This window comes from Phascolarctos cinereus, unplaced genomic scaffold (assembly GCF_003287225.1).
Source record: "Phascolarctos cinereus isolate Bilbo 61053 unplaced genomic scaffold, phaCin_HiC Scaffold_726;HRSCAF=1367, whole genome shotgun sequence".
In the NCBI taxonomy this organism is placed as follows: domain Eukaryota; kingdom Metazoa; phylum Chordata; class Mammalia; order Diprotodontia; family Phascolarctidae; genus Phascolarctos; species Phascolarctos cinereus.
Window position 1 is genome coordinate 335,242,612 of NW_027556098.1, and position 14,230 is coordinate 335,256,841.

A 14,230-nucleotide genomic window follows, 5' to 3' on the forward strand; every position below is an offset into this window, starting at 1 on the left:
TGAAGGCAGGGTCTCTTTTTTGCCTATTTTCGAATCCCCAGCTCTTAGTACAGTGCTTGGCACATAGCAGGGACTAACAAATGTTTATTCGCTATGTCTGCGTTTTGCATAGCTGCTACTAGGGAAACAGTTGTGCCTATTTAATGGAGGAGGCTTGTTTCAATTATAGAAAACTGAGCAAAAATACATTATTGATTCACTTCTACTTCTTTTTTCCTATAATGTATGATTATTTATTTAGAAAGTTGAGGGGCACTAGGTGGCACAGTGGACGGAGTTTCAGCCTTGGAGTCAGGAGGACTTGAGTTCAAATCTGGCCTCAGACACTTGACACTTACTAGCTGTGTGACCCTGGGCAAGTCACTTAACCCTGATTGCCTACCCTCCCCCCAAAAAAAAGAAAGTTGAGGAGTGGTTGAAAGACAGGACTTCAAAAGTGTACCCTCAAGAGAAGACAGGGAAGATATTATAGTTTTCTCACATGCTTTGAAAATCTGTCTTGTGGAAGAAGAATTGGGCTTGTTCTGTGTGGTTAGCTTGAATAGGTAGAAGTTTGAAGGAAAGAGATTGTGTCTTAATATAAGGAAGAAACCTCTTACAATTAAATCAGTTTGGAAAATGGAATGGGCTGGCATATCATCTATAATCCTGTTATTACCATAAGCTTTTGCAAGACAGTAACTTTTATTCATCTTTGCATTAAAGCCTAGTAATAGCTTCCTTATACATTGTAGTTTCCCAGTATGTATTTGTTTTCATGAATGTTGTTACATAATATAGCATGCCAATTAATCTAAATATCTGAATCAGGAAAATCTTTGTGGTTTTTTTTTTCTGATTTCAACTTTGTTTCAGTTTTATCAGGAGTTTCAATTAATTCTTTTTTTTTCCTGAGATATACTAAATGTATGAATTATGCTATATTCATGTTCATAACTTTATCCATTTAAGCCTATCACTGATCCTTCTAAGAATCTAAATGTATTTTCCACAAACTCTTTTTAATATTGCTACTTGCAAAATTTAGTCTCATAGTCTCTTTTCATTACTCATGACTGTTTCAGTGCTTTGCACAAAGTAGGAGCTTAGTAATGTTTGTTGAATTGAAATAAAGCAAGCAATAGCTTTTTAAAGGAAGTTATTCCATAATTTATTTTCTCTGCTAAATACTTATGGTTTTTACAGTGTTTGAAATGAGAAAAATCTGTAACTGATTAATGAGAAGGTAGAGTAGATGATTAATTAATTCTTACAACCACAACAATCAAAAAAAAATTTATTAGGCACCTGCTGTCTGCCAGGAACTGAGCTAGGAGGTACAAATGCATTAGCTTTATTACTCTCTATTATCTTATATTACAAAAGGAGTAAATAATTCAGTGGGGTGTGTATGCTATAAATTTAGGATAGAAATTTTGTTTATGGTGAAATAAAATTAAATTTGATCATGCTATTTATTTTTAACAGATAATAAAATAATCATAGAATGCTTATAACTGTAAGAGGTGTTGGGGGTTCATTTGTCTCAATCTTCTTATTCTTTATATGAGGAAATGGAGATGTCCCCAGAGTGGTTTTAGTGACTTGTTTTCAGAATCACATTTTGAGTGAAAGGCAGAGCTGGGCCTAGAACTTTGGTCTCCTGATGCCTACTTCACATTTTTTTCCACTACAAATCTTAATGTAAGTCCTGTTCTCTTTTGAAGGACTTTATTTGTGGGATAGACTTTTTCCACATTGTGACTTTTACTGGAAAAAAACCCCAGCATCAGTGACAAGGACATCATTTAATGAAAACCATCTTTAGGATTTGGCTTTCACCAGTTGCTAAAACCTCCTAATCATGTTTATTCTGCATCATTTACATTCATCTTTATTGAAAAGCTCAAACATTTGTTAGAGAAAAAATAGGCTTGCGACTTAACCCAGGCCATTGCTTAATTTTCTTTGAGAAAACAACACACACATTGTCAACACTTTCTGGGCAATTCTCCAGTGTTGCAGCATATTAAGAGCCTCACATTTAAGTAACGAGTTTCAGGAAAAAAGAAAACTCTAGAGGTTTCTGGAAATTTTTTTCCCATTAGAGTCTAAATTTTCATAAACTAGCTGTATTTCCCTTACCTTAATATGTGGTACTGTGGGTTTATTTAGGTATTCTTTACTCACTTCAACTTAATTGAATTTCTATGCTTATGAAAGTAGGATGGTGGTGATGGAACAAAGGGAGGAGACAAATCGCATAATGAAATGAATTTTTTTTAGTAAACAGTCTACATTGATTGAGTAGCATAGGTGGTACAGTGAACTGTAATGCTTGACCTTTTATTCCTACATTATATTTCACTCAATTTAGAAGACATGACTACTTATACCTAGATATTGGGGAGCCATCACCTTTATGGGCCTCAGTTTCTTTATCTTTAAAATAAAGGAGTTGAATTAGATAGGTGCTTCTAAGATTTTCTGAAGTGGTGGAGTCCTTAATTTTAAAGTCATATTTTATAACGAATATTTATTAAGTACTTACTATGTTCAAAGCAAAATTTTAGCAAATCTCTTACAATCTCACCCTTAAAAATTATTTCAGAAGCATGCCTACTTTTAAAGTGAAATAACAGTAAACCATAAGATTTTTATTTCTTAAATTATTTTTATTTTGTTAAACATTTTTATACTAGCCATATTGCAAAAGAAAACACAAAACAACAAAAAAATTTTTTTAGAAAGTGTATTTCAGTCTGCATTCAGAGTTTATCAGTTCTCTTTCTGGAGGTGGATAGCATTTTTCATTATGGGTCCTTTGGAACTATCTTGGATCATTGCCTTGATCAGAGTAGCTAGGTCTATCACAGTTGATCATCCTACAATATTGCTGTTACTGCATGCAATGTTCTCCTGTAAACCACAGGATTTTAGAGCTGAAAGGAGCCTTAGAGACTAATCCAAACTCCCCTTCCCATTTTATAAATGTAGAAAATGAGTCCTCAAGAGATGAAGTGATTTACACACCATCACACAAGCTTGATGTGGTAGGGCCAACAGTCAAATTCAGGTTCCAGGGTTATATAGCTGTTCTGGCTTGAAATTTAGTGCTTTCTACCCCGCCCCCTTCCCCCACACATAAGGCAGTTAAAAATATTTATTTCCAAATAATTTTTATTAGGAATCTAACAGTATTAGAAACAATTCCCATATATCTAATCTATTGGCGATGCTTTTGTTTGTTTTGACCTTCACCACATCTGTCTCCACCCTTACAGCCACCACTCTGGTTGAGACCCTCATCACCTCTTACTTGGACTATTGTCATAGTTGCAAGAGGTGCAAATTTGGAGAATCCATACCAAATGACTATTTGTGCCCGACCTGTGGCAGAACATTCCAAGCTTTTACTGGTCTGATCAGCCACAGTCAGACACACTGAAACTTGACTCTAGTGTAGTGATGTCATTTTGGTCCTCTTCAAGAAGGAAGGACAAGCAACTAACCATTATTGTCTAAATGGCCTGCTGTTTCAAATGTCCCATACTGGTAGTCCACCCCCGACTCACCTTCCAAAGGGATTTTTCCACTGTATAAGCCTGACCATCTCACTGTCTTGCCGACCCACTCCCAACCCCTGTTAAACCTCAGTGTGTACCTCTTACCTCCAGGGTGCTCTGTTTCCCATGCCTCTTGTGTCTACTCCTGCTACCTCTACCTGCTCTCCCACCTCACCTCCACCCTTTAGCTCCCTTAGCTTTTTTCTAGATCCAAGTTAGGCACCACCTTCTGCAAGAGATTTTTTCCTAGTCCCTTTCTTTGTCTCTACCTACTTGGCTGCATCTGTCTCCCTTTTTAGAATGTAAGCTCCAAGGAAAGGTAGGTGGCGCAGTAGAGAGAGCACCGGCTCTGAAGTCAGGAGGACCCAAATTCAAATGCGGCCTCAGACCAAACACTTGACACTTACTAACTGTGTGACCCTGGGCAAGTCACTTAACCCCAATTGCCTAAGAATAAAATAAAAAAATTAGAATGTAAGCTCCTTGAGGGAGTTACTGTTTTTGCTTTTCTCACAGTGCCTGGTACATAGTAAATGCTTAATAAATGCTTCTTGACTTGGTGGTAATGACAGCATTGTAAATAGAATGCTGGACTTGAAGTGAGGAAGCCTTGGAATTGAATCTCACATGGGACAGTCATTTAATCTGTTTGGGCTTCAGTTTCCTTAGCCATCAAATGGGAATAATAATATTTGATATATGAAATGGGGATAATAAGCCTTTAACCTCACAGGGTTGTTGTGAGACTCAGATGAGATAATATGCTAAAACACTATATAAATGTCAGATATTATTACTGCTGCTTTCAATTTACAGATTTGTACAGAGGGTGAACAAAAAGCTTTGTAAATTGTTCACAGAATGCATGCCGTTTCATTCCTATGGAAGGTGCTATAGGCAATGCAGGTTGCCATACACGTGAAAATACTACTTTTTTGAAAAGAACTATTTTTCTTTAACTAGGAAAGTATGCCAAATAAGAAAAGGTTATATCAATTATTGTTGCAAACTCACCAATACAAATTTATTTTCTTTTTCTTTTAGATCTCTCCAAGAACAGATTGGTTGAAGTTCCCATGGAATTGTGCCATTTTGTATCTCTAGAGATACTAAATCTGTATCACAATTGTATCAAAGTTATTCCAGAGGCCATTGTCAACTTGCAGATGCTAACCTACTTAAATCTGAGGTAGGTTAACTGAACAGACTTTTAAGGAAAAAAAAGGCAGATTGGTATTTTTTAAATAAAGTAATAGTCATGCTTTAATTTCCCACTTTTTGGTTTTTAAATCTGATAAGGCTGTTAATATTGTTTTAGGCTTACCTGAACATAGCCATGAGTGCTTTGTTTCTGTTTTTTTGTTTTAAATGATATTATCCAGACTTTTCTTCCTTCATATTTGTGGTCTTTATGCTGGATGGCTTATAGTATTTATAGAGGGGATTACTATGTTTATTCATCTTGCCACAGTCCCTCATATTCCTCCCTACCCAAAAATATGTAAAGATCTGGTGTACAGTTGGATGAACAACCTCTAGAGCTTAGTGATCTGTGTGTGTGTGTGTGTGTGTGTGTGTGTGTGTGTGTGTGTGTGTGTGTGTGTGTCCTGGATGGACACTGTAAATGGACACACACCAAGTTGAGCCCAAAATTGAATTGGAGGAGGAAAGAACAGTGGATTTCATGGGGAAATTGCAAATTTCTTCTCAGTTTTCTTTGCAGTCACTGATTTGGGAAAACTAAAAATACTAATACTTAAACTGGAGAAGCCAGCCCTGCTAAAAATCTAGCCTCAGAGTCAGGGAGGAAGAGAGCCAAGTGTAGAGGAAGAATTCAGTTCTTGAGAAAAGTTTTCTCTTTGCCTTTTCCCTTACCTCTTTTGAGGTTTTTAAAAGTGTTCTAAAGCTTTCCTTTATGATATGTGTTAGCCTTTCGTCTCATGCTGGCATTTAGCCTTAGATAGAATTTATTGCATGTTTTGGGCTATATTCCCAAGTAATCTCACTGAGCAGACCTAATCCTGGCATGGCCAGGGCTGCTACTGGCCTCAGTTGATATACATAGACACTTTTCAACATTTTAGAACCCATCTAGGCTTTCCCTCCCAACTCAGCCTTGGGAAACAACTATTCCAGGTTCAAGTACCGTGAGTCTGCATTACTAAAACCCTGACTCATGGGCTCCCACATATGTGTTTGCTTTTTTTTTTTTAACAAGTCAGAGGACATAGCTGTCTCAAAACAGAGACATTTAGTTAAAAAAAACCCTTCGTTTTGTAAGACTAGTAGCAGCTTAAGATTCTCCTATTAAACTGGGACATGTTCTTCCCAAAGATACATCTTAGTGGAGAGAGTGGGCACAGAGTTCACAAGCTGACAGACATTTACACAGGTAAAACATGTGGCTGAGGCATGTGCAAGAAGGGCCAATTCATGCCTCTGTTGTTGGTAGGGCTTCAGGGCCACTGGTGTCTATGAACACCTACTTTTAGTCTTGCCACCTCCGTTAGAAGGAGCTCTCCTGGCCCCTGCCACTACTGCACAATTAGATCTTGTTTCACCATTTGACTCCCTTGTACTTAGCTGCTGCTATACACTTTTGAAAAGAATAAGAACCCTGTACACACTAGGATCAGGAGGAACCTCTCCAGTTTCATTCCCCTAGAGCAGAGGTTCCCAAACTTATTTGACCTACCATATCCTTTAAAAAAAATTACTCCATGCCCTGCCCCCCAAATCTACTTTAATATTTTTGAAATTTGCATAATTTCAAAAATATATGTATATTTTAAAAAGTGATGCATCTTAAATTTAATAATTTATTGTAAATTTATGGGGGGTTTTTGCCTTGAAATTTTGATGATGCAATATTGCATCATGTAACTGTATGGTATCTATTGTAAACTAGTCATTACATGCACATATTCCTGCCTATGCATGCTGGACTTCCCCACAATGCAAGAGAGGCTTGCCTGCCGACACTTGCTTGTTAAGACCTTTTGGTAGATTTGCCCACTGATTCATTATATCTTGCTTTTTGTATCTTTATTTGGAAAATAATGTAATCACTATAATTGTAATTCTGTTGCACAACAAATGAAACATGTACAAACAGTTTTTCAAAATTTTCTTCTCTTCCTTCCTTATGCTTCTACTCACCCATTATTTTAAAATACATACATATATACATGTGTGTGTATATATATATATATACATATATATATGTATATATATATATACATACATATATACATGTGTGTGTGTATATATATATATATGTATATATATATATGTATATATATATATATGTATATATATATATATGTATATATATATATATATATAAAATATTTTTTGAAATGACAAATTTCAAAAAAAACTGTCAAAGGGTTAAGGAAAGTAGATTTCAGGAGAGTGCTGAGTAATTTTTTTTTAAGGGGGTGGTCAGCCAAATAAGCTTGGGAACCTCTGCCTTAGAGCTTCAGCTGTGAGTTTGTCTCCCAAGTAACAGGGTACTCTTCTGCTCTCTTATTTCAGTGACTACTTGACTCAGTGGTGTTAAAGTCAAATAGAAATGGGGCCACTAAACTGTACTCCTGTGGACTGCATATTGACTAAGTTTTAAAATGTCATGTTATCTGTGTTTTGTTGTCTTTTTATTTTGTTAAATATTTCCCAATTACATTTTAATCTGGTTCAGCAGCACTCAGGAGCAGGCTGTCAGTTTGACATCACTCTGCAGTGGTTCAGCCATGTGCATCTATTGAAAGATTTCATTGCTAGGGGGTAAAGGAAGGTGGGGGGGGAGGAAGAAGGAAAGAAAATTCCTCTCTCCTTTTTTGCACTCTTCAAGTGCATGGCAAAAGGAGAAGAACAAACTTTTGAGACCCAAGTTCTTCTACACCTGACTGTCTTATCTCTTCTTCCTCTACTGTACTCAGCTAGAATTGCTCTTTAAAGCTGGCTGTCTGAACCTTTGCAGCTCATTTCTTAGCATGCTTAGCCCCACCACATTTAAACTCTCAGTCCCTCCAGTTCACCTTCATAAGTGAGTGAGTGGAGAAAGGGGTAGTACTCCATTGTCTTTGCCAGTCCTCAGCTGAACTCCCTGGTCTTTTTATATGCATATGGACTATTTCAAGTCTGAAAGGGGGCGCTCCCTTACCTTTGCTTTCTCTATGATCGCTTCTTATACCCTGTCATTGGCTGATCAGAGGTCCATCTTATAACTTTCCCCCAATATAGTGAAAATGTCTAAAATTTCTTTGTAACAGACGATAAACTCTGTGGAAGAATTTATTTATATAAATTTGAATTGATCAAAGAAATGCTTCCTGCCTACTTTTGAGAGCCATTTGTGAAAGTCAATGAAATAATGTATATAAAGTATCACAATGTTTTGAAAGCTAGCTACTATCTGATATCAATTGATTCTGCATTCTATATTCTGATTTGCCTTCATTTGTCATAAGTAACAAAACAGATAATTTCTTGTTTGATAATTCTTTGTTTTTCCAAGTAGCTAGATCATTGGCTATTTAAATATTATGATAACTTGTTCTTGTGCAGTGTTGTGTAGAGTCTGCAGTGTGGTTTTATATAAATTATCTCATTTGATTCATAGAACAACTCCATGAGCTAGGCAGAGAAATTGTTTTCTGAATTTCTAAAGATGAGGCACCTGAAGGCCAGAGAGTGTAGGTGAGCGGCCCATAGTCATGTGACTGGCTGGTCTTAGAGCCAAGGTCATAATCTGGCTTTTCTGACTCTTGAGACAGAAGTGACTGAATAATTTTTAAGGAATTTAAAATTAACATTATGTGGCTGTAAACATAAAGATTTAATATTAAATATTCTTTCAAACTAAATTATCAGGGAGGTTGTGACATTGTGTCACATAGAAAGGCCAAGGCATTTAACTTTACTTAGACATTGGATTTAATTAAAATATGCCTCAATAATACAGGCTTTGAAATTTAGCATTTATTTAGCAATTATTATGAGCAAAGCACTGTGTTAAGCATAGGGGATACAAATAGAAAAGTAAGATGACCCCTGCTCATCTACTCATCTAATGGGGGAGACAACATATCTGGGGGTTTCAGTCACAAGTGAGTTGGAAAGGTTCCATGGCCCTTGGGATGCCAGGGCCAAACACATGTTTGTTTTTTTTTAACTATCATCTCCACTGATAAAATCCTATCAGTTTCTGATGTCAAAGTATTTGACAGTACCAAGGACTCTGGTGACAAGAACTTTCTTTTCTGGGTCTCAAGTAGCTGTGAGTGTAACACCTGCAGGAGCAAGTGTCAGGCTGCATCTCCACAAGGGCTGCTTCCCAGGGTGATTGCTGAGGCTGCTGTGCTGGAAGCATTGCCATTCCTCAGGCTCTTGGGTCCAGAGTCCTGGACTTTCCCCATCAGTATCTGAGGAAAAGATACTGGTCAAGGTGGTTGTGGTGATTTTTTTTGCCTGTCACATGCTACCTCCTATTTCTCCTTCAGGATTCCCAGAAAAAGCATTTATGTTTATGTTAGTCTTCTTTTCACCTTCCCTCTCCCCCTATATGCTTTGCTATCCAGTGACACTGGCCTCCTTGCTATTCCTCAAAAAGGACACTCCATCTCCCAACTCCAGGCATTTTCTCTGGTTCTTCCCTATGACACTGGCCTCCTTGCTATTCCTCAAAAAGGACACTCCATCTCCCAACTCCAGGCATTTTCTCTGGTTCTTCCCTATGCATGGAATACTCTTCACCTCTAATGCCGTGCTTCCCTCACTTCCTTCAAGTACTAGCTAAAATCCCACTTTCTGCAAACAAAAAAAAAAGTCTTTCGTGGTCCCTTTTAATTCTGGTGTCTTCCCTCTATTGATAATTTCCAGTCTACCCTGTATATTAGCTTATTTATATATAGCTATTTCTATGTTGTCTCTCCCATTAGATTGTGAGCTCCTTCAGGGTGGACCCTTCCTCTTGCCTCTTTTATTAATTTATTCATTTTGTCTTTAGGGCATAGCACAGAGTCTGGCACATAGCAGACACTTACAGATATTTATTGACTTTGATTAACTTGCTGCTTCAGCTAGGCTGGCTTGACTGCCTGCCATGTGAGTAGCAGTTGGTAAAGATGTCTGGTCCCTTTCTCCATAAGAGTTTCTTCCCCATGTGAGTACTCTGAAGGCAGATCTTCAAGCAGGATGGTGGTCTGGGGGGCATTGCCACTCCCTGGACTCTTAACTGTTTATTTACCTTTTGTGACAATTGATCATCAGTTGTTGCTGGTGGTGTTGAAAAAAATTGGGCTCTATCTCCACAACAGCCTCTCCCCTCAGTGGCTGTAGATGCTAAGCTGGAAACAGGTCCAGGGTTGGGGGGTGATACACTGCCATTCACAAGGCTCTTGGGTTTGTTGTGCTGGGCTGTCATCATTGGGGTCTGAAGGGAGACGGTAGTCAAGCTGGTAGTGGTGATTTCACTTATTTGGAGTGATAGAACAGCATAAGTGGGAAGTGTTTCTGGATAAAGTATTTATTATAATTATCATAATTATAATAAAATATTTTCAGCTTGTGAAATGTTTCAGAAAATGTCATCTGTATCTGTTGGTAATAAATGTAACAATGTGAGAAAATGTCCATTGTAAGTAATTAGAGTGTAATTGTTTCTGATATATATGATAATATAGATTTATCATGTCATCAGTTCTAGCAACCAATAAGGGTTCAATGTATGGTAATCATGTTATTCTATACTTTTTGAATAAACCATGATAAAATATTATAATCTATTCCTTTTACTCCTACTTCTACCTATGCAAACAAAAAACAAAACTGTCCAACAATCTTAGGAATGACAAAATATTTACTTTCCCATTGTTTTCAGAACCTATATAAGGAGAAACTTCTTATCATCTATCTAGAGGCAAGAGATGTCACAAATTGAGACCCTCACAAATTCTTGAGAGTCATTTTATCTCCAAGACCATAGATAGTTCTGACATAATTCTATAATCCAGGCAACAGTGTTTTCCATATGTGTACATACATTAAAACCTCACTAATTCAGATTTGACAGTTGGGAGATAAATCCATTTACATGAAAGAGTATTAGAGAAATATTGTTGTACTGTTTTCAAATACATAAAGTAACTCAAATGAGAGAAGGATTGTTGGGGTTGGGAGAAACCTGTCTCCCTTCTTTCCCTCCTTCTTTCTTTGATTTTTCATTACTTTTATTTTTGAGGGTAATTTGATATAATGAAAAGAACCTTGGATTTTGGAGGCAGAAGCCCTGGGTTCACATCTTAGCCACAATTCTTCTTGGTCATCTGACTGTGAGGAGGTCATGTGACCTCTTCAGGCATCAGTTTCCCATCTATAAAGTGGAGATGATAATAAAACTCATCATATAAGTCTTTGACAAGTCCTCTCTTAGCTTCAGTTTTCTCATCTGTAAAATGAGAGAGTGAGGCTGAGTGACCTTAAGTACCCTTTCAGCCTTAGAGCTGTGATCCTCTGATCATCCTTCATAGAATCCTTTCAAGTGGCTTATAAATCTGAGCACTATAAAAGTGTATAGTAATCTAACTACAAACTGTGCAACCTGGAGATTCTTTGGGACCTGATTTAATTAAGAATAGATAAGAATTATTTGCTAACATAGATGTTTATAAGCTAATGCTTAAAACAAACTTGTTCTCTTAAATACTGAGTTTCCCTTCTGATCTTGTTTACACTATTAATTTACTTTGCACTCAACTTCTCCCCTCCCCCTATAGGTAAACCTCATCTTAACACCTTTTAGAATGATCATAGGTTTTATGCTATTGGAACCTGAATGGATAATAATCTTTTGGAGTATTTCCAAAATTTTGTTTATCATCTAATTCAGCATATGCTTAAAACTTAACAATTGTGTGCTGCTTTCTTTCACATTCAACATTTATTATTCCACACTATGGGGATTTAAGGACAAAATGAAACAGTCTCTACTTTCATGGAGCTTAAATTCTATGTGCCTTGAGAGGAGAGATACCATACTTAGTTGGATTAAATCCACTGGACAAATTCTAAGTTGACCTATAGCCTTTGGGTAGGAGTTTTCATCTTCTGTCCATGGACATGGGTGGGGAAAAATTACATCTTCATTTCAATACAGTTAGTTTCCTTGGTAATCAATTATTGAAATTAAGGTATAATTTATATAATTATATCACATTATATAATTTTATTGTTTGCGTTTAAAAACATTATTCTGAGAAGGAGTCTTGAAGCTTCACCAGACAACCAAATAGATCCATAACACAAAAAGGTAAAGAACCCCTACTTTAGGAATGTTCAAAATACCCTGCACATAGTATATTCTCAATAAATATTTGATGTTAATAGTTACAGATTAGTAGCTTAACTAGATTGTTATGTGTGGCGTGTTTCCTGAGAGATGGATGGCGACTTTAAATGCCAAATGACTGTATGCCAATAAAATTGATCCTTGCTTAGAAATAATTAAGTTTGAGAGTGGAGAGATCTTTAATCAGCATGAGAAGATCTTTACTGGGACATACAGTCTAATATTTTAAAGTTTCATATTTTCTAAGATGATAGACATGTTAGACATATAGAAAGTATTCTTGAGTTGAAGTTTATATAGTACAAACTTAGAGAATACAGGATTTTAATTACCTCCAGCCACATTCACATTCAAAGGTTATGTTGGTTTAGTAAATGTGTGATCATGTCTCCTTGCTGTTATAAAGTGTCATTCCAAGAAATGTGGCCAAGAATAATAAAAATGATAAGCTGTTACCACCAAATAGGAACAAACACCCTGGGCTTGTGAATAACACTCAAAAGTGTCTTAAAATTTAACATCTGTTTTCAAAGCTTTAATGAGGAAATTTAGTGATACTGTTTAGAAATCTTAGAACTTTAAGTTGTAAGGGACTCCATATGTTGTCTAGGCCAGCCTTGTTCCTAATGTCACTAACAAATGTTCAGCTAAGCCTTTGCTTGAATATCCCTTTGGATTCTGATTTTGTCTCCCACTCTTATTACCAGTCTTTTCCAGATTCATCGAAATCATGGGGGGAGGGGATTGGAATCCAACTTCATAGAGGGTCTGGGTATATATAGCCTGTACCAGTTCACCAAATACTGGCTATCTTTTTCTTGTCTGAAGATTATTCTTAACAGGAAAAATAAAGGGAACATTAGAGAGGAGTGGTTTTACTTTCTCTGTGTCCTCTGTGAAAATGACAGCATCTGCCTTTGTGATATGCACCTTCCAAAAATCAAATTTAGTGACAAAATACAATATAATGGGTAAACATGCACTATACCAATTGATCAACAGATATTTATTAAGTGCTTACTATGTGCCAGGTATGACAAGTTCTGGAGATACAAAGAAAAGGCAAACAGTTCCTGACCTCAGCTTGCATTCTAATGAGTGGTGAAAACATATACATACACACACACACACACACACACACACACACACACACACACACACACACACACACGTGTGTGTGTGTGTGTGTGTGTGTGTGTATAAAATCAGTCTGCATAATTCAATGCAGTCAGTACAAGATGCACTCCGAATAAATCGAAGGTAACTTTAGAGATGAAGGCACTAGCAGCTGGGAGAACCAGAAAGGCCTTCTGTACTTGAACTAAATCTTAAAGGAAACTAGGGATGAGGAGACATGAAGAACAGCCAGTGCAAGGACACCAGGATAGGCAATAGAGGGGTTTTTGTGTGAGGAACAAAAAATAGGCCATTACTTTTGAAATGTAGAGTATATGCAGGAGAATAATGTATAAGAAGCCTGGAGAGGTAGGAAGGAGTGAGGTCGTAAATAGCTTTAAGAGCAGGAGGACATTATATTTAATCCTAGAGATAATAAGAAAACATAAAAATCAGTAGAGAGGATGATTTAGGCCCATGCTTTAGGAAAAACACTTTGGTGGTAATATGGCAAATGGATTGGAGTGGGGAAATATTTGAGGCAGAGAATCCAGTTAGAAGGCACAGTAGCCTAGGTAAGAAATGATGAGGGTCTAAGATGGTGGCTGTGTAAGTGGAGAGAAGTAAATGTATGCAAGAGATTTTGTGGAGAAAAGAAAATCACATGATCTGGCAGTGGATTAGGTATATGAGATGACCAAGATTGAGGAGTTGAAGATGACACCTCAACTGAAAAAAAAAAATGTCACTGACTGGAGATGTGAAATATAGAAGCACATACAATCCCTTCTCTTGAGGAGCCTATATTCTAATGAGAGAGACTATACACAAAGAGGAATGGAGGTTAAGGAGGAGCATTTTGGCCCAGAAAGTTACAGGGATGATGACTGGGGCCATAGGGGAGTAGATTGTCATACCCCATCCATGGACAGTGGCAGGATTGATTTGATCATGATTCCAGAATTTGAGGGGAAGGATATGCACCCGGCAGCCAGGTAGTTGGAGAGGAGATGTCTGAAGAATAGAGAGAGAAATGAAGCATAGTAGCTAAGGCTTTTCTGACTGAGATAGTGGTCCAGGAAAAAGCAGACACCAATCAAGACATTGGTGTTCCAGTGTGGAGTTTCTTCAGGGCAGTAAGGCAGTTAGCAAAGTCTGGGGAAGTCACAGTAGGAGAACAGGGAGTAAAATAAACATGCAGACGAGAAGTATGCTTAGC

At 37.1% G+C, this 14,230-nt stretch overlaps 1 protein-coding gene across 1 annotated transcript in view; it reads left to right on the forward strand.

Annotated features, from left to right (window-relative positions):
* LRCH1 (leucine rich repeats and calponin homology domain containing 1) overlaps positions 1-14,230 on the forward strand; it is a 252,689-nt gene that overhangs the window by 120,542 nt on the left and 117,917 nt on the right. The window contains 1 exon segment of the mRNA XM_020993705.2: positions 4,590-4,734. Within this exon segment, the coding sequence (XP_020849364.1) occupies positions 4,590-4,734 (145 nt within the window).